Source organism: Myotis nattereri (assembly GCF_964212035.1).
Source record: "Myotis nattereri genome assembly, chromosome: 13".
NCBI classification, from domain to species: domain Eukaryota; kingdom Metazoa; phylum Chordata; class Mammalia; order Chiroptera; family Vespertilionidae; genus Myotis; species Myotis nattereri.
The window spans coordinates 18658887-18685103 of NC_138088.1; the positions used below are offsets into that span (position 1 = coordinate 18658887).

At 46.9% G+C, this 26217-nt stretch overlaps 1 protein-coding gene across 1 annotated transcript in view; it reads left to right on the forward strand.

Annotated features, from left to right (window-relative positions):
* Nucleotides 1-3466: 3466 nt before the first annotated feature.
* PSAP (prosaposin) overlaps nt 3467-26217 on the forward strand; it is a 34756-nt gene continuing 12005 nt past the window's right edge. Inside the window, exons 1-6 of the mRNA XM_081105001.1 lie at nt 3467-3613; nt 21178-21311; nt 23574-23648; nt 24241-24366; nt 25277-25477; nt 25870-26013. Of these exons, the coding sequence (XP_080961127.1) occupies nt 3574-3613; nt 21178-21311; nt 23574-23648; nt 24241-24366; nt 25277-25477; nt 25870-26013 (720 nt within the window). The 5' untranslated portion in view covers nt 3467-3573. The remainder of the gene's footprint in view (nt 3614-21177; nt 21312-23573; nt 23649-24240; nt 24367-25276; nt 25478-25869; nt 26014-26217) is intronic.

A 26217-nucleotide genomic window follows, 5' to 3' on the forward strand; every position in this document is an offset into this window, starting at 1 on the left:
AGGAGAAAAAGGGGGTTTTCGTTTCTTTCATAAGTTTTCCTATAATTTTCTCTTTAAAAGGTACAAAGTAACGTGTGGACATTGTGATGAGTGAAACAAGGCAAAGACAGTTGACTCAATGTCAGCAGGCTCGCCCACTGCCAGTTCTCTGTTCCTCCCTCACGGATACCCAGCAGCCTCCCTCCGAGAGACAGGCAGGAGGGCCTGGCTCCCTGGGCGCCTGCCTGGCCTGGAGGATCCTGCAGCTCCCTCCCCAGCTCCGCCGGCCCCTCTGGGAAGTCAGTGGCAGGCAAGGCTTGGCCTAGACCAGTGATGGCGAACCTATGTCACGCGTGTCAGAAGTGACATACAAACTCATTTTTTTGGTTGATTTTTCTTTGTTAAATGGCATTTAAATATATAAAAGAAATATCAAAAATATAAATCTCTGTTTTACTATGGTTGCAAATATGAAAAAATTTCTATATGTGACACGGCACCAGAGTTAAGGTAGGGTTTTTCAAAATGCTGGCACGCCGAGCTCAAAAGGTTCGCCATCACTGGCCTAGACGATGCGCCTTGGGCCTTGCTCTGTCTGCTCCTTGGAACCCACTTTCCTCACAGGCCTGCTGCACACCAGCGCTTAATGCACCCACCTCTCGCTGCAGAGCTGCTTGGAGTAGATTGTTTAGTCCAGGCGGGTTTTCTGAGCCCATCAATGTTCAGCATTAGGGATCTTCCCAGTTTCCGTTGCTATAAAGGGCCCTTCTGGGAACACTTTGGATAAAAGACTTCTGAGCTCCGGGTCATTTCCTTTGGGGGTGTAGAACTAGGAGTGGTATGCTAGGCTCAAAGGGTCCGAATAGCTTCAGGGCTCGTTTCCTATGCACAGGTGGTTAGGAAGGTGTTTTAAGAGGATTTAAACCACTAACTTGGTAAAAAGTTATATAGTCCTCTTACTGTTGTCTTTCACTTATATATTCTTTTTTTTTCTTGTTGTTAATCCTTACCTGAGGATATTTTTTCCATAGATTTTTAGAGAGAGTGGAAGGTGGGGATGGGGGGCGGGGAGCGGAGAAGAGAGAGAAATAGTGATATGAGAAAGACATATCAATTGGTTGCAACCGAGGCTGGGGTCGAATCTGCAACCCAGGTACATGCCCTTGACTGGGCGGGCTGACGCTCTAACCGCTCTAACCGCTGAGGAACACCAACCAGGGCTCACTTTTATATTCTTTACTAAAATTATGTCCTTATAGGGAAGGAGGTGGATGAAGGAACATATTACTGTTGTGTTCCAGGTGTGCAAATGAAAGGCAGCAAAAGTTCATCTTAGAAACATGGACACACCCTCCAGTTAGGAGGTGTTAAAAAGGAGTCGTGGTCGGTTCAGGCTCTGTCACTCCACCAAAGTGCCAGCTCAGTAACTCCACCGAAGTGCGAGCAGGGGATCTGAAGGTCTCTAAGCCTCCTTTCGGCTTGGAGTCTTATGACCTCGCACAGAACACAGGATGCTTTGCCTGCTCCTTTGGCAAGGAGCTGAGGGAAGGAGCGGTATCCTAGAGCCCCATCTCCCTTGCGTTTATCTTACCATTGGGGTGGTCTGCCCCATGATTCAGGAGCCTGCAGATGGGGCAGCCATGAGGTCACCATCGGGCCACTGAGCCAACCGGTGAGGTATCCAGTCGAGACTAAGTCTTGTGCCAACTTACTCAGTCCTTTCACATCGCCCACTGTGATGCTTACTTCCCCATCCGACTCCCCAGTGGGAAGTAAGAGCTGCCATGTGGGGGTGGTGAGGACGGGGAACCACAGGCTCCGAGGCCTCTGTCTGTGTGCTGTTCCTAGGAGAGGTGCAGATGGTGGGAGGGGGCTGGAACCCTTGGGTTTGCCCTGACCAGGTCAGTGGTGACCTTGATAGATGTCTTCCCCTTTCTGGCCTGTTCCCCCTCTGGCACATGGATGGAATGGGACTACTTGACCGTTAAGGATTCCCCTAATAGGTGATGTTTCCCTCCTTTCCTTCTTCCCTCGGGCTGGTAGGTACTTGTCCCTGGGGGGAGGGGGGTGCAGTGGTGGTGGTGGTGCCATCCCGCTGTTCACAACCAGACAAGGTCAGCCATAGTAGAAGGTGAGTCATTTCCTGTAGGTCACCCAGGTCTTCTTTTCTGGAATAAGATGAGGATTGAGGCCTGGGCAGGGTGGGCATCTTCCTTCTCCAACAAGGCCCCTGGCCCACTCTGAGCTGGGTTCTCAAATTCAGGCTTCACTTCCTGTTCCCTTTTCCAAGGGCTGAGGCACTTTCTATTCTCCATTTTACTCTTCAATCCCTTTCCTCCACTCCCTCCAAGTCCACGGACAAACCACGGCAGGACCTTGGGGAGGAGTGTACAATACTGAAAAACCTGTCTGGGACATGGGAAAGAAAAGTGATTGTATTGCAACGGCATGGATGGAACTGGAGAGCATTATGCTAAGTGAAATAAGCCAGTCAATGAAGGAAAAATACCACATGATCTCACTCATTCATGGATAATAAAGACCATTATAAACCTATGAACAAAAATAGATACAGAGGCAGAGCTGCCTCAAACAGACTGTCAAACTGCAGTGGGAAGGCCGGGGAGGGTAGGGGGGCAGAAGGGGGTGGGGTAAGAGATCAACTGAAGGACTTGTATGCATGTATATAAGCATAACCAATGGACATAAGACACTGGGGAGGGCCAGGGGATTGTCAAGGGTGGGGGAAAAAAGGAGACATATGTAATACCCTTTGTAATACTTTAAGAAATAAAAAAATAAAAATAAAAAGAAAAGAAAAAAGAAAAGTGATTGTAAATATGAAATATTAACAGGGAAAACAGGGCCCGGAATGAAGTCACACACTGCCCCCCAAACCCCCAAGTAAATACTGTAAACATCACCTGTAGGAGACAGTGTGGGTTGAGTGGTGAGTTTGAATTCTGACTGTGAGAACTTAAAGTTGGTTAATTTTTTTGAGTATAGATTATCATCTGAAAAATGGTATGAGTAATAAAAAATGGCAACACACAGAAAAAATGTGAGGTTTAAAATATATTTTATATATTGCCCAGCCAGTGTGGTTCAGTGGTTGCGTGTCAACCTATGAACCAGGAGGTCATGGTTGGATTCGAGGTCAGGTTGTATACCCAGGTTGCGGGTTCAGTTCCCCAGTGTGGGCGTGCAGGAGGCAGCCCATCAATGATTCTCATTATTGATGTTTCTATCTCTCCCCGCTCCCTCCTTCTCTGAAATCAATAAAAATATATTATATATATAATCCCACACATTGACTTATTCAGTTATTAGTTTTCATTTTGACTACCCCTCCCTTCTTTCCACCACGTTCTTCGACCCCTTTCCCCTCCCGTCCTCTCCCTCCTCCCCGCCTTCCCTTCGCGCAGGCGCCTTGCGAGGCGCTGAGTCAGGCTGCGGGAGGGCTGGGCGGGCGCCGGCGGGGCGGGGCGGGGCGGAGCTGGCGCATGCGCGGTAGGCGGCGTCGGGGCTGGGCAGGTTTATATCCCCGAGATCAGCTGACGCCCTGCATTGCAGACTGCGGACTCCGGCGTCGCCATGTACGCTCTCTTTCTTCTAGCCGGCCTCCTGGGCGCGGGTAAGTCCCGGGACCCCCGCCTGGGAGGGTGTCCCCAGCGGGACGTGGGCTCGCGCCCCGGAGCGGCTGTGCGGGCCTGGCCTCTCGGGTCCCCTCTGGGCTTGGCGAGGGACGCGCACTGCGCAGGCGTGTGCGCCGCGCCGGTACCTGCTGCGCGGCGAGGGGCTGCGGGAGTTGGCTGGGAGGCCGGCGGCGAAGGAGCCCCGGGCCGGCCGCTTAGGGCCTGGGGCCGGGAGGCGGGGGTGAGGCGGGCGGCATCTCCTTCAGGGCTCCAGTCGGCGGCTGGGGCGGCCCGGCCCTCCCCCCAGGCTGCCCTTCCAGCCGTGGGGGTGAGCCCTCCCGCGGCCGCAGCCGTGTTGTGCTCGCGCTGGGCGCACGTGATTGAGGTGGAATGGAGCCCCATCCAGTCGGACACACTGGCCCTGGGCCCCAGCTGCCCCGGTTTTTAGAGTATTGAAGTTGCAGGAGGCATGGGAGCCCACTCTACCATCTTGTGTTGATGTTTGTCGTTGCACACACACACATATATATTCTTGACCCTACATCTTGAAGGTGATTACGGGGTTTTTACGATCCGGATGATTTTGCAACGGAGCCCTCGCTCCACATGCTTTAAAATGTCTTTGCACAGCCATTGGCCGGTTTTAGCAGTGGCCTACATTTGGGGAAAACGTAAGTATGGGAGAAGTTGAGCACATGAGTGTTCGTACACCCGTTTATTGCCCTGAAATGGTGCTGGTGGTTACGGTCATTACAGGCTCCGCAGGCAGCGCCTGGTACCAGCTGCACCGCCTTCCTGGAATTAGAAGGGACCCTAGTGCCCTCCCCAGGTCGCCGTGACCTTCCCTTCCCCCTAATTCTTGCCCTCACCTCTTAACCCCGTTTAAGTCATCACGGTAAAGGGAAAGGAGTGAGATTGGGTTACGTAATCAAGTTTCTGTAGTTCGATAGTGACAGAACCAGATTTCAGTTTATAAGTGGATAGTTAAGGAGCCAGATTTTAATTTATATAACATTGACTTTTAAGTTACAAACACATTTGGGTCTTTTCAGATAATAGCCTACTGAGGGAAATAAACCTGATCTTTAGGACCAGCCTACATTTCTCTTTATTAACTATGTGATTTAGGGTCTAGCCTCCATTTTAAGTATCATGTAGCCATCCAAGTTTCAATAAACAGTAACCAAAGAATTAAGAAAAATACTTTTAGATGAAGTAGGTTGAAGATGTTTTTTCCTCATGTTCGCTTGCAGCAACTCACAAGAATGTGTACTTAACCTTGAACCAAGCTCTTAAACTTGTTTTACTTGTAGAGGATGAAAGGTGAGCTGCTTGTAAAGGTTTTTGGTTTTATAGTCCCTGAAGAAAATTTATTTCTCACTGGGGTTGGTACTGCTTATTTTAATGGTTGGTGTAATAAACAAATGCTAGTCTCTAAATTTTCTATACTGATTGAAAAATTCCCCCTCCCCAGCATCTCCCCCCCACCCTCCTCATTAAACAATTGTTCTTAGGCAGTGAGTCACTCCTCACAAGACCTTTAAGAGGTCTGAATCACTCAGATCGCCCAGAAGGATCTGAATTGATTCTTTGGAAATGTAAAATTCTCCTCTGGTTTATATGGGAAGATGGTTAACCAGAATATTAACTAAGCCAGGAGGCCTGCTTCCCAGCACACTTGGGTACATGGGAGTGTGCTGTAATGGCCTTGCGCTAACCATGCTGCCCCGCCGTTAGGGTCATGCCAAGGTCATGCTGACACAGTGTATGGATGCATTTTAATAAACACTGACTTGCCTTGACAGCTCTGGTCCTACTTTTCTGGAAATGTATTTCTAAAGTTTCTAATAAATATTGATACTGTTAGTGAAGGAGCATCGTGGCTTCGGCCGCCACCTGCTCCCCGGAGGTGCTTAGAACTTGTGGTTCCAACATGGCGCTGCTGTATGGAGCAGTATCATTCTGCATCTGGACAAGCTTTATAGGTTGTGTTTTAATAATGTCCTCGTGGTGGAGACGTTTGCTTTTGAGTTGCTTTTCTACCCCTCTAGTTGCCCCTCCTTTTCCCTACCTGGAAAATAAAGGGAAGTGATGATATGTGGAGAGAATAGGGGAGTATCTGTAAGGAATGAAGACACTGAGGCCTCAGATGTAACTCTCCCAAGTCATAGGCCACTCACCGAAGTCAGGATCAGAACCCAGGCCTCCGACTGCTTGCTCTTTTCCTAGCCTTCCATCAATACTGATCTCTTAACTTTTTACAAACATACTGGGTTGTCATTTGCCCTCAGGACACATACACATTTTAAGTGTATTACTTGGTGAATTGCCACTGGGTGAACATACCTACCATAAGCAGCACCCAGGGTCAAGGAATAGAGCGGGAGCAGCATCCAGAACCCCTAGGACTTTCCATGCACTACCCTGTTTACTTGCCCCAAAGGAGACAACTTTGTTAGCACCGGAGATGTAAAAACTCAGCTGCTCTTTTTGAGCTTCTTATAAAGGAATCTTATAGTAAGGCCATATTGTTGGGTGATTCCTCGTGTGGAAAAGTGTTAATGAGATGACGTGTAAAAGCATGTGGTATGGTGTGGTACATGCCCTCAAAGCCAAGCTGCCCTGCTTCTGTCACCTGTGGATGGCTAGCCAGCTGAATGGTGTTCGCCCAGCACACGCACGGAGGCTCTGTAGGGATGCTAGGTGTATTGTGAACAAAAAAACGGTGTCCAAAAAAATGTGTACACACTTTAACAGCTGATAGCTCAATTTTGAAAAGGCAGTGTTAATAAACACTGCCTTTATAATTCAAAGTATGTTTGTACATTTTTGGGGGACACCCTGCATATATTCATTTGATAGCTGCTGCTGTTTATGATGCAAGACATGAATTTATGTCATGGTCTGCTGAATATCCACAGAATTCCAGTTCTCACCTGCCAGGAATTTTGGATAAACACCCTGTTTATCAATTTTCAATCAGTGATCAGTTTTACTCAGAAAATGTAATTCATGAGGGTTTATTTGTATCAACCAAGCAAGGATTTGGTAAGTGCTTGAATTACATTTGACAAGCTGTGTCCTGTCCCTCCTGTGAGAGTTGAAGGGTATATTGGATTGAGTCATCTGGGTTTTTCTAGATTAGGGAAAGGAGAACTTGAACTTGCTCCTCCATTTTCTTCCTATTCGAAACTATGGAATGCCAAGCCGGAACTTGACAATGGGGAAGAGGAAGGGCGAACAGGGTGTTGTTGGGGGGGGGGTAGGGGGGTAGTAGGGGGCGGTGGGGGGTGGTGTGGGTAACCACCTAATAAGGCATGGGAAGCTCTCCAGGCTAAAACAAGCCTCTCCTGAGCCATGGCTTTTGGAGGCAGTCTTTTGCCTTGGGCATTCTAGATTACAGACGTCAGGCTCTGAGCCTTGCTCTCTGGGTTCTATTTGGCTCTGCCACCAAAAAGGAAGGTCTAGATTTTTTTTTTTCTTTTTTTAAATTGACTTTAAAGCGAGAGGAAGGGAGAGGGAGAGATAGAAACATCGATGAGAGGGAGACATTGATCGGCTGCCTCCTGCACGCCCCCTACTGGAGATCGAGTGGGAAACCTGGGCATGTGCCCTGATGGGGAATTGAACCAGCAACTTCTTGGTGTATGGGTCGATGCTCAACCACTTAGCCACACTGGCTGGGCTAGATTTTCTTTAAATCAGAAGAGAATGCTAATTACCTTGCCTTAAAAAAAAATTTTAAAACGATAAATATAGTGTTTAGGGTGAAGAATTTAACTGTTGCAGAAGTACTAACTGCTTTACTTTTTGTTCATGAAGTTCCAGAAAATAATCCGAATTATGCCTTGTGTAATGGCCTGTGCACTGAAAAATAATCTCTCCAAATTTCATGGTTCTTGTGGAATTTGTAATTTGTTATGCTGAGACTGAGATGATACTGTGGAATAGAAGTTAAACTATCACATTGCTGACAGCTGTGTACTCTGGGACAGGCTACTTAAACTGCTTCCCTACCTGTAATAATCATTCCTGTCTAATGGGGATGCAGCGAGGCTTTAATAAATCACTGTATGACGGGGCTTAGGTAGTGAATGCTATAAGGTGTGCTGCTGTCCCAGGAGTAAAAACAGTATTGTGTTTGTCCATGTCCCTGGCCCACCCCCACAGGGACCCTTCTCTGCCCTTGGTTTTGTAGTATCTCCTGCTGTCTTGCATTTCAAAGATTGTTTTAGGTTTAATAAAACAAAATTAAATTGGCATAAATATGTATGCTGGACGTAATTACTGGGCCAGGAAAACAAACCAGGGTAGGTAGTCAGCAGTTAAGAGGGAGGTGGGAGAGCAGCCCAGCAGATCAGGGCTGGTTCCTGGTAACCTGAATTCTCAGATTCTAGGCCTTTCCTAGGCTAAGTCTGTTTAGCCACCACCCTCCCTCTGCCCCACCTCCCTCCAGAGATAACCACCCTCCTGGACTTGATGTTTATCATCCTCCTGCAGGTCTTTTTTTTTTTTTTTCTTTTAACTGATTTCAGAGAGGAAAGGAGAGGGAAAAAGAGGTAGAAACATCAGTGATGAGAGAGAATCATTGATGGGCTGCCTCCTGCAGGTCTTATACTTTCATAGATACAATGTAACCTTCATCATTTAAAAACATTTTCAGCCTGCCCTCTCAGTGATTGAGCGTAGACCCATGAATCAGGAGGTCAGGGCACATGCCCAGGTTGCAGGCTCAATCCCCAATGTGGGGCGTGCAGGAGGCAGCCAGTCAGTGATTCTCTCTCATCATTGATGTTTCTATCTCCTTCTCCTTCCTCTGAAATAAATAAAAATATATTACAAATATGTAAAAAAAATTACAAATATTGTATATGTTAGTATTTTCTTGGCTGGTGAGGTTCATCCTCTTTGGAGGATATACCTAGGAACAGAATTGCTTAGCTGTGGATTGTACATATTTCACCTTAACTAGAAATTGCTGAATTACTCTCTAAAATGACTTTGGCAACTTATATTCCCACAAAATATGCATTTTTACTTGAATCATTAATACTTGACATCAAACTTTAAATTTTGCCAATTTGAAGAGTAAAATGGTGGTTTTCATTTGCATTTCTGCTTTTATTTATCCTTAGAGGTCATTTCATGATAATCCAGATAGATCCTATTACTTCCTCTTTTAAAAAAAACACAAAACTTCAAATTTTGGAATAATTTGAGATTTACTGAGAAGTTACCAAGATAGCACAATGAGTTCCTATGTACCCTTCACCCAGCTTCCCCTAGTGTGCACATCTTATAGAACCACTGTACATTTGTCAGAAGAAATTACCATCAGGACAGTATGTTACCAGGACTGCAAGCTTTATTTGGAATTTATCTATTTTCTCACTAATTGCATGTTTCTGTTGCAGTGTCCAACCCAGATTACCACATTGCACTTAGTGACATATTGTCTTAATCTCCTGCCTCCAGCTGTTTAAAATGTAGCTGCAGAGTATTTCATTGTATAGATGTGTCAATTAGCCAGCCCTAAGTGAGTTGAATTCTAATGGCACTTCCAAATTTTAAATTGAGTTCTGGCCATATTTGGATAGATAACTGCTTTTGAAAAGAAATAATTTACATTGTAGGCCGAAACTTCATAAATAAGATAGAAGGAAATGCTATAGAGAGTTCTTTTGGCCAGTCTTACGAATGTCACTTACCCTTCAGCAGTGTGATGGCATGCTCTCCTGTGTAGCTACGTAGCTTCCTGTTAACAACTTGAAGTTTGTTTGCAAGGTCACATGACATCTGGCCCTTGGCTGCCTCTCAAAGCTGTCTTCTCCCTCCCGTCCGGTCAGGGCTGCTGTCCAGCCCCCTTGCACCTTATTGCTGCTCAGAACCATTGCATTCTGTTCTCTACCTGTCTGAGATAAGCCAGGCGGTGTGCTCCCTCCTCTCAGGTCTCTGCTCAGATGTTGCCTAGTCGGACTCCCCCCTGCTCTGTCGGCAGTGGCCATGCCATCCTGCCCTAGTCTTGCTCTTCTCTGGCTTGGCTTCATTTCTCCTCAGAGCACTCACCACTGCCTGGCATTGTGGTACCTTTATTTGCTGTCTTGATCCCTTGCTGTATCTGCAGCATGCACGGCCGTGCTCGGCACCGAGAGCTCAGTATTGCTGACCGTGGTGTGAGGGGTAGCCACGTAGACGTCAACTCAGGAAGTGCTGGTGGGTTGGTGTGCACGACACTTAAATGTTAATAGTGCTAAGCTTTTTTTAAATTAAATCTTTATTGTTCAGATTATTACATTTGTTCCTCTCCCCCCTCCCCCCTATAACTCCCCTCTACCCAGTTTCCACCCCACCCTCCACCCTCACTCCCCACCCACTGTCCTCATCCATAGGCGCACGATTTTTGTCCAGTCTCTTCCCGCATCCCCTACACCCCTTTCCCCCAAGAATAGTCAGTCCATTCCCTTTCTATGCCCCTGATTCTATTATAATCACCAGTTTATTCTGTTCATCAGATTATTTATTCACTTGATTTTTAGATTCACTTGTTGATAGATGTGTATTTGTTGTTCATAATTTGTATCTTTACCTTTTTCTTCTTCCTCTTCTTAAAGGAGACCTTTCAGCATTTCATATAATACTGGTTTGGTGGTGATGAACCCCTTTAGCTTTTTCTTATCTGTGAAGCTCTTTATCTGATCTTCAATTCTGAATGATTGCTTTGCTCGATAAAGTAATTTTGGTTGTAGGTTCTTGGCATTCATCACTTTGACTATTTCTTACCACTCCCTTCTGGCCTGCAAAGTTTCTGTTGAGAACATCAGCTGACAGTCGTCTGGGTATTCCCTTGTAGGTAACTGACTGTCTTTCTCTTGCTGCTTTTAAGAGTCTCTCTTTGTCTTTTGCTCTTGGCATTTTAATTATGATGTGTCTTGGTGTGGTCCTCTTCGGATTCCTTTTGTTTGGGGTTCTCTGCGCTTCCTGGACTTGTAAGTCTATTTCTTTCACCAGGTAGGGGAAGTTTTCTGTCATTATTTCTTCAAATAGGTTTTCAATATCTTGCTCTCTCTCTTCTTCTGGCACCCCTATAATTCGGATGTTGGTACGCTTGAAGCTGTTCCAGAGGCTCCTTACACTATCTTCGTATTTTTGGATTCTTTTTTCTTTTTGCTCTTTTGGTTGGGTGTTTTTTGCTTCTTCGTATTTCAAATTGTTGACTTGATTCTTGCAATCCTCTAGTCTGCTATTGGGAGTCTGTATAATATCCTCTATTTCAGTCAGTGTATGCTTAATTTCCAGTTGGTCCTTTATCACAACATCGAGGGTCTGACTAGATTTCTTGAGGATCTCACTACATTTATCGGCTGTCTCACCAGTCTTTTCGAGGGTCTTACTAAATTTATCGGTGGCTTCTAGAAAGTTCTTGAAAAACCTTAAAAGTGTGGTTTTGAACTCTATATCCATTAGTTTGCTTTCCTCCATTTCTGTCATTTGTGTCCTGTTTCTTTGTCTCGCATTTTTTATGCTTCCCTGTGTTGATAAAGTGGTTTTCTGTGCTAAGTGTCCTCTAGGGCCCAGTGGTTCAGCCTCCCCAATTACCTGAGAAGGACACTCGGTGCATCCCCTTGTGGGCTTTGTGCACTGTTTTGTAGTTAAGCCTTGATTGTTGTAGTTAACACTGGGAGGGAATGACCTCCAGGCCAGTTGGCTGTGAGAATCGGCTGTGTCTGCAGTGGGAGAACTTCTGTGCTGGAGACACCCCTCCGGGGCAAGACTTGCTTCAATGTGCCTTTGGTGCTCACTGGGTCTGTCCCCTGAGTGTGTCCTTTCAAGGTCTGAGGAGCTGCAAACTGGATGGTCCCACTCTGACCACTGGGCACACTTGCTCCTGGATCTCTAGGGAGGTGCTAATCTAGCCTTTGCCTGAGGCTACCCAGCAAAAGCCTCTGTGCAGGGCTTGGGCAGGGCGAGTCCCACGGGATCAACAGGGTGGCACTAGCAGTTATGGCTGCTCTCAGTCCTGCCCTCAGAGGCTCTGCTTCTCAGTGTCCCAGTAATTGCTGCAAGCCCCTTGGAGAGAAAACTGCCCTTGAGTTCTGACCGATGCCAGACAGTCCTGCTTCTCCCGTATGAGTCTGGGTCCCCAGAGACTCGCCCGGAACTGGAGCTCAGGGCCTGAGACTCCCTCCCGATTGAAAAAGACAACCACGCCCTCAGCCGCCAGCCCGCTCCGCATGCACCTCCGCACCTTAGTATTTTACTTCCCCACTGCGCGTCCTCTGAGTCTCGGTATGCTTTTCTCTTTCCTTTTAGTTGTAGAATTTCCACTCAGCCAGCCTTCCTGTGGTTCTGAATGATGTCTGTTCCGTCTTTTAGTTGTATTTTTGAAGTGGTTGTGTGAGGCAGCAAACTCCGGTGTTTACCTATGCCCCCATCTTGGTTTCCAGCTTTTTTTAAAAAATATATATAATTGGTTTTTTACAGAGAGGAAGGGAGAGAGATAGAGAGTTAGAAACATCGATAAGAGAGAAACCGATCAGCCACCTCCTGCACACCTCCCTTTTTTTTGTTTCATTTTATTTTATTTATTTTATTGCTTAAAGTATTACAAAAGGGTATTACATATGTGCCCTTTCCCCCCCCCCCCGCCCTTGACATTCCCCTGGCCTCCCCTACCCCCCAGTGTCTTATGTCCATTGGTTATGCTTATATGCACTGCACACCTCCTACTGGGGATGTGCCCGCAACCAAGGTACATGCCCATGACCGGAATCGAACCTGGGACCTTTCAGTCCGCAGCCGATGCTCTATCCACTGAGCAAAACTGGTTATGGCATGCTAAGTCTTTATCACAATTAAGTAAAGCATTTTCTTTTATTTACTGACATGAATTTTAAGAGATTGTGTTTAGGAGTTGACAGATCAGAGGTGACTTTGGGCTCAAGCGAAGTTCTGATGGTTACAATAGTTCAGGTTAGAAGGACCCCCAAAACTGTGCAGGGGGTTTTAGTGGGTGGTAGGGACACAGGTGTATAACATGATTTACATACCCCTGGTGGCTTTGATTTGAGATGAATCTGAAAGAGGAACCTGCTGTAAATTGAGGAAGCTGTTTCCCACCTTTTTGTTCCAGAAGTTGGTTGTTTATGAATGTTAACTCGGTGGTTCTCACATGCTTCATTTTCAGGAGGCTTAGATACTCATAAGTTACTGAGGGACCTCAGAGACCTTTTGTTTGTGGGGCTGTATCTATCGATATTTACCATCTTACAGATTAAGCTGACAAAATTTTATAAAACCCTTTAGAAATAATGATGAACCCATTACATTTAATGTGATTTTTATGAAATAAGTTTTCATAAGACACAAACATTTAGGGAGAAGATTGGCTTGCTTCACAGTTTTGCAATCTTGATAACACCTGGCTGGATTCTCAGTCTGTTGCAGTGTCACTGTCATATGCCTCATTTGTGAGTGAACGAGGGAAAAGGGCAACTTCTCAGTGGTATGAGAATTCTCACCTCATGGACCCCCTGGAAGGACCTCTGGGACCCTCAGGGTTCTCTGCACCACACTTAGAGCCACTGGTGTAGCTGATCTGTGGGAACTACAGGCATTGTAATACCTAACACTGAGTTAATTGTGTATTCAGCATTGTTCTAAGTGCCTTTTTTTTTTTTTTTTTGCTTAACATTGATTTAATCCAGAGCAACTGCATCAGAATGTAAGTCAAAAGTGACATGTATAGTAGACACCCATGTATCTGAAACTTTAATTCATAAACAATCACGTGGGGCAAGCCTGTAACTGAATTTCCTTAGTGGGGTTTGCATGAAATCTTTTTTAGGGTTTTCTTCTTCTACAAGTGTTGAGACCACCCAGCCATTTGGCAGGGATGACGTAGGGCCAGTGCCAGTTTCTGGCTCACTGAATCAACTCCCGAGCAGCACCTTGGGCTGGGTCTAGCCTTCGACCCCTGCCTGTACCTGTGCACTTGACCCTGGTGAGTACTGCCAGGGGCCACTTCATGGTCCACATGTGGCATCTTATCTAAGGTGATTTAAGTTCACCTCTGTTCATCACCTGATAGGATGACACTTTGGAAGAAGAGCTTGGCTAGCAGGAGTTTATATTGGACTGGAGTACTCTTGAATGAACAAATAGGATTTTCTCTTTCCCAAATTAATTATGCCACCTGATATGACTCTTGTACAGTATAAGAAGATTGCATTCTTATCCCTCAGTGTCTCAGTTATTGCACAAGGTAATTTGCCTGAGGACTCTGTATCCTTCCCCATGTAGATTTCTTGTCTTAAAATGATCTGGCTTGTGGGGAAAATTAAAAAAAAGCAAGGCGGTAGTGGGTGAGGAGAAGCAGGGAAGAAAGAACCTTTGTCTTCAGTAACAGAAATAATACCTTATCTGGGCCAGAGGTGATGGGACGGCAGCCTAGCTGAGCGAGAGCTCTATTGCCATGGATTTCTCTTGTGATAAGAGGACTATTTGGACCTTACTTTCTCCAGTTCAAGGCGGCTGCCTCTGCAGGGGTGCTATTCTGAATGATTAAATGGGCAGTGTTTCTGTTCTCCTCTGCAGAATGTTTTCCAAAACCTTCTTTGCTGTAGAAGGTACTTGTGACACCAGCTCTGATCAGGTAGCCGATGTTGCTTTATCTCTTGCTCTTAGGGGATCTGAAATGTCTGACTGCAGGGGACCTGAGGTAGCTGCTGTCCCTCCTGGGGTTAGCCTCTCTTGGTTTCCTAGCAACGTGCCTGTTGCCATGGTGATACATTACTCAGAGGGCAGATCCACTGCCTTTGGAATATTTGCTCAGCTCCTTGGTGCTGGGAGCCTGCATGCATTTTCTGTTATTTCATTGGTAGCTGGACTTGAACAGCATCTAGTATGTGTTACCTAAAATATGTAAAAGGAAAAACATGTTGTATGGCTAAAATAAGACTGACTGACTTAGGAAATAGAGCATAAGATATACCTTCTAGGAAAGGTCTTCTTCATTGTGAGGTTGCTTTTCAAAAAATCTTTAGTAATTACATTATATACACAGGCTTTTAAATAGCCTCATTGGAGGCAAGTCTCATTTGGAGACTCTTCTGGTGAATGAGGTAGATGATCAAGCTGGTATTTAGTTAGGCTTAGGTTTGCCTGCAGACAACAGAGACCTAGAATAGTAGTGGCTTAAATACGATAGAACTGCTCCTATGTGTCATAGGGTTTAGGAGCTGGCAGTCCAGCACGAGGCCGGTGGTTCTGTGCCCAGAAGAACTCGGAGCCTCTTCTAGTTCCATACTCTGCATCCTTGAGGTCTCGCCCCTCTTCATGGTCCATCATGCTTGCTGGCACCTCTCATTCTTGCTCATACGGGACTTCTTGTGAAGCACCTAGGTCAGCCGTGGGTAAACTACGGCCCGTGGGCCGGATCCGGCCCATTTGAAATGAATAAAACAAAAAAAAGACCATACCCTTTTATGTAATGATGTTTACTTTGAATTTATATTAGTTCACACAAACACTCCATCCATGCTTTTGTTCCGGCCCTCCGGTCCAGTTTAAGAACCCATTGTGGCCCTCGAGTCAAAAAGTTTGCCCACCCCTGAACTAGGTACACAGTATCGACTCTTGGGCTCATTACAAGTGTGGCTGTGACTCCCGGGTCTTGAATTTAGTGCCAACCACTTCGGAGGTTGCTGGGATACAGTGCAGCGCTCCAGGTCCTTGAGCTGCCACTTAATTCCTGATTAAGTGTAAACAAGTAGAGCAGCCCTGATTCAGCTGACTGTGGAGCACTCATTCTGGGCAAGGTAATGGGCCAGAGAAAGGGCCTGTTGCTACCACAGATGATGATAGTGATGATTATAATGATCATGGCATTTTAAAATACCAGAGAGATGATGGTCAGGGCTTAATAGTGGGGAGGGATAGTATTCTGGTCCTTGAAAGTGCGTAATTTTACCTTGATTCTCACAGTTCACTGACACCAGTGGCTTTATCTTCATTTCACAGAAGAAAAACAAGCTCAGAAGGGCAGTGAATTGCTTGGGGTCATTTGGGCAGGCCTGGGAGCCAGATCCTTGTCCTTTTCAGTGTGCCACATTTAATTAAGAAGGCGGGTAAATCGCCTGACGAGTCTCACTCTAGAGACTCCAGGCTTAGTTCCTTTTCACAAGAAGTCATCATAGGAGCACCTAAAACACTCGGCCCTGCTGAACTCGCCCTCCTCCTGGGCTACGTGGCTAGCCCGCTGTGGCAGCCATCTCGATACAGGAAAATTCCATTGTAATCTGTGTTGGATAAGTGACCTGCCTGTGGAATGAATGGTTTATTTTCTTCTAGGCCTGGAGAGTAAAAAGGGAACAGAGCACCCACCCCTTCCCCCGGGAAATATGAGTGAAGTCTTTTAAAAGTCCGTCGTAATAGCCCGAAACTTGCTGTAGGGTTTCAGATCTCTGAAATGCTACTTTCTCTCAGCTCAGCCTGTCAGAGTTTTGCCACTGAGGGCCCAAGTGCCAGGCCTTTCAGCTGAGAAGCAGAGTGCTTGATTCACGGAGTATGTGCATGTTGTAACAGGACACATTTAATCAGAAGCCCCCAGGGGTCAGGCAGACATTCGAAGAACTTTCTTAGAGTTCAGCATCTTACCCCAGAGAAGGAAGTTGGTGTCTGGGGGCAGAATGTGGGAGGGGGAGAAAGAGATGAAACCTCAGCTGGCAGCGTTTTGAGAAATTACTCCGCAGAACACGGTTTAGGTAGTTTTTATATATTTGGTATGTATTCATCCTGGAAATGTCCTTTGCCTCGCTATTTAAGAATTAAGACTTGTAGCCCCTGTGAGGTCTTCTGGCCTCGCTCGCCACTCAGGATCCCTCTTACACAGAATTAATTCCTCATGGGTTGGGCATTTTGTTTTGCTTGGTTGCTTGTGCTGTTGGAGAGCTCATCACTTAATGGGGAAGCTATTCCCTTTTTATATTCCTGAGGATGTTAAGTGTGTTCCTTACCTTACACTGTGGTCTGCTTCCCTAACCTCTGCTCATTGCTCATTGCTCTGAGGTCGGGTCTGAGACCACACAGAACAGATCTGCTCTCATGTGGTAAGTAGGTGTCTACACCTTTGAAAGTGACTGTGTACCTCCAGAACATTCTCCCAGCTAAACACTTCCAGTCTTCCAAGGAGCTCAGGAGTGGTGTCACGTGCCTTCACCTTCCCGACCGCTGTACTTGACGCCATTTCACGGAAGCAAAGCACGCAGCTGTGTTCTGCCTTTCCCGTGGCCTGTGCCCTGCCCTCCACGCACGTTGGCTAGGGCAGCGCAGCTTCTGACCACCTCCATCCTTGTTTTTTGGTTCTTGCTAAGCCTAAGACAGCAGTTTTCAACCTTTTTCATCTCATGGCACACACAAGCTAATTACTAAAATTCTGTGGCACACCAAAAAATATACTTTTGCCAATCTAACAAAAAAAAGTTTAATTTTGATTGATTTACAAAAAAATAGAATAGTAATTAGCTACCCTTTTTGCTTCAAAGTGACTTTTAAAAAAATTAGGAACTCATGGTTGTACATAAGGATTTCTGGTACCAAGAATTAACCAATCAGATCCATCCTTATTACGTGACATGACAAATAAGATGCAAGTCTATTTACATTTATGGTTCAGGACAGGGCATTCACATGGAAGGCTATTGTTGTGTTGGCTGTTGTCACTTTTTAATTTGACAATCTAAGGGAAAAGAGGTCAGTGCCCCTGGCTGAATCGTTAGGCATTGCATGTTTTAAAACTTGTGGCGCACGGGTTGAAAACCACTGGCCTAAGAGACTTCATGTTTCAGTTGAAACCTGTGAGTTTCATTTTCCCGGCTCCCGTATTTTGGAATTTTTTTGTTAGCCTGTTAGCCCTTGCAGCCACCATTCTGGCTTGGACATTTTGGAATGACCTCTCATTGTAGTTAGGAGCCCCGTCAGCGGAATCTCCGATCTCTTTTCAGTCTTCTGCCCGATCATGCCCCATCATGCCCGCCTGGGAAGACACACACTGAAGTCATTTCCCACAGGATGGACTCATCACTCCGTGCTTAGTGTGCCAGATGATGTCTTTCCCATGTGCCCGAGGTCTGTGTTTGCAGCCTGGCCCCTGCCACTTCCCTTTGCCCCACTCTTGAAAAGACACAGGAGAACTCTTCCCCTTTGACAAGGAGAACTGCTCTGCCTGGGAATGCTCAGCAGTTTCCCCTGTGTCCTCTCCACTTAGCCAGTCTTTGATGTCTCCATCTTTTAGGTGCCAGTTCAAACTTATTTCAAAGAAGCCACCTCTAGCTCCCCTAGGCAGGTAGTGTCTTTGCTGCTTTGTGTATGCGGCCCCCTGCTTGTCTGTTTTGCTTTTAGGGTTTGTCCTTCCCACTGCGGGGTCAAAGAGCGCACATCTGTTTAATTAAGTGTCCCGCCCGGAAGGTCTGAACTTGGCCCAGTGAGTGCAGTTGGCAATCCACTTCATCCCAGTTGTTTTCCCACTTCTGTGGAGAACAACCATGCTTGTCTCCAGAGCTTCCAGTGCACAGCTGGGGTTGTGGTGCCTGAGAGCCCCCTGAATTGGTGAGGATTTTGTGTATAAATAAATTTTCTGGGACCCGGCCAGTGTGGCTGAGTGGTTTAGTGTCACCCTATGAATCAGTAGATCACAGTTCGATTCCCGGTCAGGGCACATGCCTGGGTTGTAGGCTTGATCCCCAGTGGGGGGCAGGAGGCAGCTGATCAATGATTCTCTCTCATCATTGATATTTCTATTTCTCCCTCTCCCTTTCTATAAAAATATATTAAAAATAAATTTCCTGGGGATGCGTCCCCCCATATTCTGATATGCTATTTGCTTCCCTCAGATCGGCTCCCAAAATGAGCACCTGAGGTAGCTCACTGGTGTCACCAGGCTTGTGTTTCAGCCTCGCATTACCGATCCTGAGGACACGCAGTTATCTCTGTGTGTGTCAGTGTGCATTGGGTCGTCTTTGGAAGTCACATCTGCTGTCCACCACTGCATCACTGGCTCACTCAGCTTTCCTGGGAGCTTAGTACTGCTTGAATCTGGCACATGTTTTCCCATGGAAACCAAATTTCAAACCACCAGCTTTTGGAATGTGGCTAGTTGAGTGTGTGAATTGGTTGTGGTGGTGATTTTGCCTCCCAAGGATCAGGGAAGGCTGTAACCCGGGCAGCACATGAATAATGCATTTGCTGGTCTCTGAAAGGGTGAATGCAGATAACTTGGCTTGAGCTTTATGCGGGAACCGTGACAGTCTGTGTGTGAGTGGTTTGTGGAACCAGCTCTGGTTGAACAGCTAGTAATAGTAGCATTTCAGTCCTTTCCCTCCCTCTCCTGAAGGGAGAGCACCTGCTGACCTACCTGTGTTGTGTACTGTGTGCGCGCACCTGTGTGTCTAGAATCCCCGTGCCCTCTCGGCGTGCGACCTGTGCGTGACTCCTGAGGGGTAAATGTATTTTTTAGGTGGCTGTAGTTGTCTTCTCTGACGGTAGGAAACCACGGTGCTGTCTGCTGGAGTTTGCCCCTGTACAGTGGTCCCTCTCCATGTAGCTGAGTAACCTGTTGTTTCCCAGTGAGGTTTTCCCATTTTCAGTTTCACAATCAAGGATACCATAGGCCTCTTAAATATAGGAACTCTTAAGGTAGTTTATAAAATATTTTTTTGAAAATTATACATACATAACATAACATTGGGAGTTTAATAATTCAGCTAACTACCCTGCTTTGTTATTCTTTTCTGATTTTTGTATAATTCATGTAACATCATATTCTTGAATTTTTCTATTATACATTATCTTTATATTTAACAGCTACTTAATATTTTAATAAGAATGTCATTAGTTTTTCTATTTTTGTCTAAGTTGCATCTATGTTTTTTAGTATTGTAAATTAAACTGAGTAATTATATTTATGCATATCATATTGTACCTATTGAATTGCATGTATACCTAGATGTGGATTACTTTTATTTTTTAAAATATATTTTTATTGATTTCAGAGAGGGAGAGGAGAGAGAAACATCAATGATGAGAGAGAATCATTGATCAGCTATCTCCTGCATGCCCCACACTGGGGATTGAGCCCGCACCTGGGCATATGCTCTTGACCGGAATCGAACCCAGGACCCTTCAGTCTACAGCCTATGCTCTATCCACTGAGCAAAACCAGCTAGGGCTAGAAGTGGATTACTTTAAAAAAAATTAGTTTTCATTGACAGTATTACAGATGTCCCCCATTTTTACATCCTTTGTCCCCCTGTACCCAGCAGAAGTGGATTACTTTTTGAAGAGGGACTTTTTTGTTTTTCTTCCCTGGGACAATTTAAAAAAAAATAATTCTTCATTGTTGAAAGTATTACATATGTTCCCTTTATTCCCCCATTGATCCCCTCCAGCCCCAGGCCCTCGCCGCCCCATTGTCTGTGTCCATGGTTCATGCATACATGCACACCGGGTCCTTGGTTGATAACCTCCCTCCCACCCTCCCCCACCTTCAAAGAGGGTTATTTTTTCCTTTCTTGAAATGTATTAGTATAGTAAGAAATACTAGGCCCTGACCAGGTAGTTCAGTTGGTTAAAGCATTGTCTTAATACACCAAGGTTGTAGGTTCGATCCCAGTCAGGGTACAGCCAGTGAATGCATAAATAAGTGGGACAACAAATCAGTGTTTCTCTTTCCCTTCCTCCCTCCTCCTCTCTCTCCTTCTCTGTCTCTCTCAAATCAATAAATGAAAACAAACAAAACCCGTTACATTGCTGTCAGTGTTATAAGGATGCAAAAATATGGCACCTTCAATCTGCACTTCTCTAGTGATGTTGAACCTTTGTTTCCTAATCCCATTTCTGTGCATGTGACTCCTGCCCACGTCCTTTTCTCATTATCCAGTAGAGGAAACGCCGTGCACCTGGCTCTGAGTGGACACGTTCACTTTGATATGTGGTCTTGCTTTTTTGCCAGTAAACTTGTTTATGTGCAAAAGCAAAAACTCATGCAATTAGGTTGGTAAAGAGCTTTTTCTATTGGAACATTAAGAATCATTTTTCTGTGCAATAAGGATCTGAATCTTGGTGTTTTTCCCTATAGATTAAAAACAAACACTTTGGCTGATTTTCATTCTACAGAAGTTAAAAATCTGTATTTACATGTCTCGTGATTTCTTTCATTGCATCATGAAATGTTTATTTAAGGTTATAAAGACTAAAAGGTCTGATACTCCCTAGTTATGGCTTAAAAATAGTTTGAGAGGAAAAAAATGAACCAGATATATTAGTCCCTTCCAGCCTGTGACTTATATGACAGCACAACTCCTTGTCTGGGTGTGGGGCCTCTGGTTGGCGTTTCGTGTAGCTGGGCGAGGGGCCAAGCTGGCGTCCAGCTAAATGCCAGGACTAGGTAACCCTTAACCCTGGGTTAGCCAGTGCGGTGGACCTGTGTGGGCAACGAGCCACCTCCTCACCATGGTTTTCCTTTTATTTATTTATTTATTTGCTTATTTTTTAATGGTTTTCCTTTCAGCTGCAGCCAGCCCTGTCCTGGGCCTGAAAGAATGCACCAGAGGCTCAGCAGTGTGGTGCCAGAACGTGAAGACGGCAGCCGACTGCGGGGCCGTGAAGCACTGCCTGCAGACCGTCTGGAACAAGCCGACAGTGGTGAGCGCCCTTAATGATGCGCTGCGTCCCTTTGTGGCGACTGTAACCACTGCCATTTGCAAAGCACTTTCTCCTGCCTCATTTTGTGTGCCTCTCACGGTGACCCTGCGAGGGAGGCAGGACCTGTAGGTGGTGTACCATTGTCACAGAGGGAGTGGAGGCTGGAGAGGTTCAGATTTCCTTCCCCCAGGTCACCCAGTCCCGTGGTGATGGAGGTGGACGAGGTCCTCCCATGCCCACGCTGTGTTCCTTGCTGCGCTCTAGGCTCGGTGCAGGACCCACCTCATCACCCAGATAGGGACCAGCAGGTTCACAGCCCCCATTTCCAGAACTGGGCACACGAGGATGGCTTTCGTTCTTGGTCACTCACTCAGAATCGAGATGCTCATAAGCTTTTCAGACCTTTTTGATGTTAGATTCTTTCTCTGCCTGTCATAGCTTTCTGTTTGGGCCACTGGTTCAGACCCTAGAACTTTAGTAGATATTTAAGATTTTATTTCCAGCTATAATCAAACCACCTTTTTTCATCCAAAGGATGTTAAATATAGCATAGTCATGTGGGCTCTTAGCACACATGGGGGAATACTCTCAGATGACAAACCTCAAGTGTGTTCTTCATGTGACCCGAACCTTCCAGGGAGGCACCAAGCTTTGCAGGTGCTCTTGGCTCTCTCTGGGATGTACCTTGTGGTGCAGGCCAGGTTTGACTGAGTGAAGTTCAAGTTCTAAAACTCGTCAGTGGCCCGTAGAACTCAGAGAAAAATATTTAACACCGCTCTTGACGAAATATTTTCTGAATTCACTGGAAAACTGCCCTCATGGCCCGTTACTTTCAGATTTGGTCTCTAATTTGCTTCTGATCTTGTTTTTAATACTGCTTTCACTTTCCAAGTTTAATTGTGTCAGGCGAGGACTTTAGATCCTTCTCTCTTGATGGACAGTGTCGTGAACGATGCCTGGCCCCATGCACATGATTAGCCTGGCTAGGTCCAAAGGTTCCAGTTGGTTTCTCTGAATGCAGCTAAGTTCACAGGTATTCCCCAGTCTCACCCAGACATGCCAGTTCCTTCTTCCTGGGTTGAAAATACACTGAGTGGCCAGATTATTAAGACCACCTGACGTTTGTAGGCAAATTAGCTATAATTTTGCGCTGACGTTGCTAGAGGGCCAGATCATTATAAACGTCTGAATGGCACAACATACCTAAGTATTGTTGCTGATCAAGTCCATCCTATCCTGTTGATGGCGTATCCCAATGGAGATGGCTTCTTCCAACAAGACAGTGCGCCATGCCACGGTGCTCGTATTGTGCAGGAGTGGTTTTAAGAACATGAGGGAGACTTTACCTTGCTTAGGTGGCCCCCACAATCACCAATCTCAATCCAATTGAGCATTCGTGGGACGAAGTTAAAAGAGCCATCAGGCAGCTGGTTCCACAACCATCAAATCTCACAGAACCTGGACAGTGCTATTCATCAGGCATGGTGTCAGATTCCTTGCATCACCTTTCCACATCTCGAGGAGTCAATGTCAAGAAGAATCGCCACAGTATTAAAGGCAAAAGGTGGCCCAACGACGTACTGATGGGGTGGTCATAATAATCTGGCCACTCAGTGTAGTTGATATCAAATAGGGAGCTCCCCAAGAACTTTGAGAACCAGCCAGATTTCCCAGAGTCCTGGGCCATGCAGGCCCTGGGTGCCTAGGCTTGTCAGAAGACTTGTCCTGTCCCTAAGCTCTGGAGTGGTGACAGCTTCCATGCAAACGCAGCACTGACAAGGCAGATGAAGGCAGACGGAGTGCAGGTAGCAGCGCCAGGGTGGGTGCGCGGACACACAGTGTCTGGCTGGGGCTTGCTTCGCTGCCCGCCCCTGTAACTCTGGTGCTGGTACTGGCCCGTGATGTCGCTTTGCCTTCCTGATTTTCTCTGGTTCCTGCTGCTCTGATTTTCACCTTTCTGCGCCTGTTTCCTCACAGAGCTGTTGTGAGCAGTAAGAGGAAATTTGGCTTGTATTGTGCGTACTGGGTAAGGTGCTGAGGGGTAGAGGGTGCGAGAAAAGGGTGTCTGCCTGGTAGAAGCAGTACTGTGGTCAGCCACACCTAATCCTTCCTCCCTGGCGTCCGAGTGCTTCCTGTTTAGGTTGGGAACCAGGCTGTGCGTGTGTCAGATGTGGCCATGGTCACGTCCCTCGGGTTTCCAGCTGTGTGTGGTGCGAGTTACGTCCTACAAATACAGATCTCTCCCTCGTGTTTTCCTCTTAGAAATCCCTTCCCTGTGATGTGTGCAAAGATGTCATCACCGCAGCTGACAACATGTTGAAAGAGAATGCCACTGAGGTAAATGCCACACGTGTGTGTGACTGAGTGGTGGGACCCTCAGTGTGTGTGACTGAGTTGTGGCCACGTGATCAGTTGCTTAAAAGCTGTGACTTGGGAGGAGATGGGGGTGGGGTGGGGGTGTGTCTAACGAGGAAACAAGGAATGATCTGGGCCCAGGTAGGATATAATCGAGTCCTGTGGGCCACGTACTGCTTCTGTCCTAGTTCTTCGCTTGCGGCGCCCACCCCACCCAATTTTTGAAAAATGTAAAAACCATCCTTAGCCACAGGCTGCACAAGGACAGGCCGTGGGCCCCAGCTTGCTCCCCGACCCCAGGTGTTCAGTGCCAAGTCCATTGGGATTCGGTGGCACATGCTGTTAACCTTCGGGTCCCTCTGGCTGTCTCTGCTCCCTGTGCCTATGAGACTGCTGTCGGAGGATTGCCCCATTGATGTGACGAGCCACGGCTCCCACTCGCCGGCTCCCAGGTCCCCTTCCCTGAGGGCGGCTGCTTTCAGTCGTCACTCTTCTGGGAGCTGTGAGGGCCTCTTGCTCTCAGCCCATTTGTAGAGAAGTGCATGCTGACCTGCCCCTTGCCTGTGTCCTCTAGCAAGAGATCCTCGTGTACTTGGAGAAGACCTGCGACTGGCTTCCTAAGCCGGACATGTCGGCCTCATGCAAGGAGATGGTGGACACCTACCTCCCAGTCATCCTGGACATGATTAAAGGACAGATGGTACGTGCTGGGGAATAGGTCTTCCTTCAAGGCAGTGCTGGGGTCCAGGGAAGTGCCAGACCAGGAGAGAGGGATTAAAAGGGCAAGTCCATTCATACCTGTGGGCTTTCTCAGCCTCCTGACTACAGTTCTAACATCCAGAATGCCTCTGGCACGGCAGAACACTCTGCCTGTAACTTTCAGGGTTGGGTAGGGCACAGAAATGGGGACTTACAGGATTACTGAAGGGGCTAAACTGGCATACATTTGTAGGTGCTGATTTATAACTCCTGTGGGATCTTTTGAGCAAGCAGTTCATTTCATTTGTGATTTTTATCCTAAGGGTTAAGTCAGGGAATTTACTGGGTTCAGCTACAAGGAAGCTCAGTGTTGATTCAGTAAGTACCTGCTGTGTGTGAACCATGTGCCAGACGTGGTGCTTTCATCGATGAGCAAGGAATTTGGAAAGACCCTAACAAGAGGAGGGGCTTACAAAACTGAGAGGCCACTGTGGGACCACGTGCAGCAGGAAGTCCCTGGCTTTCAGGAGGGGGTGCCATGGTTATAGGTACCTTTTTGAGGCAGTTTGGTCTCGATCCCACCCATCGGAGCTGAAAGAGGGGAAGCTGGCAGAACATCAGGCGTCAGATGTGCTGGGGGCAGTGCAGGTGGACAGATGCATATTATTTAGAGGGTGAATGGACTAGACTTGTTTTTGGAGGGGATGTCTTCCAGGTTTCTGGCTTGAACTGCAGGGAGAAAGGTGCTTAGGCCATTGCTGAAATAGAGGTGGAGGGGGAGGGGTTGGCGGTTGAGTCTGAGATGCCTGTGAACTGGGTGTGCATGCGGGAGGCCAGCTAAGAGAAGGAAGGGGGACTCTTTCCTTTTCCTCTGGGGAGAGGGTTTCCAGCTGGACTTCTTTCCCCACCAGAGCCAGCCCGAGGAGGTGTGCTCCGCGCTCAGTCTCTGCGAGTCTCTTCAGAAGCACCTGGCAGAGCTCAATCGCCAGAAGCAGCTCGAGTCCAATAAGATCCCAGAACTGGACATGGCGGAGATGGTGGCGCCCTTCATGGCCAACATCCCCCTCCTCCTCTACCCTCAGGGCGGCCCCCGCAAAGAGCCCCAGCCGAAGGTAAGGCAGCGCTCCCTCGGGGCTCCCTTGGGGTTGGATTGGAGTGTGTGCTACTTGAACTAGGGGCTCTGGCAGCAGTCAGCCTGGAAATGGTTGTGCCATGCAGTTGCTGAAGAACCTGGATATTTACATTAAGCTAAATTAAAAAAATGGGGTTTTTAAACATGCAAACATTTCCCCCCTTCCTATTAAATTTTACTAAAATCAGCGCCCATTTGATTTTAAAACTGTCAACAATTTTAGAGCCTGTGAAAACACATCATTCACTGCTCAGGGAGTCACACCCAGTGCTGAGGGGGCGAGCGCGGGAGGCACTTTTCCTAGGAATTTGAATCCCCTTAGTGACTACAGGAGCGCACAGTGTTGACAGCCTCCCCTCCCTGTCTCTGTAGGCTGGTGGGGATGTTTGCCAGGACTGCGTCCAGATGGTGACCGACATCCAGAATTCCGTGAGGACCAACTCCACCTTTGTGCAGGCCTTGGTGGAACATACCCGGGAGAAGTGTGACCTCTTGGGGCCTGGCATGGCCGACATGGTGAGCCTTGTCTCTCTGTGGGCTCTGGGGACGGGAGGGGCAGACCCCATGAACTTCACTTCCTGGGGCACCATGTATAAAGTTCATCCTAGGAGCTCTGAGGACAAGATGTTCAGACAAGTCCCATTTCCTTTAACTAGAAAGCAGCTGGAACAGGTGGTAGGCACTTACATACTGTGTTGGGTATTTGCCTTTGTATATGTA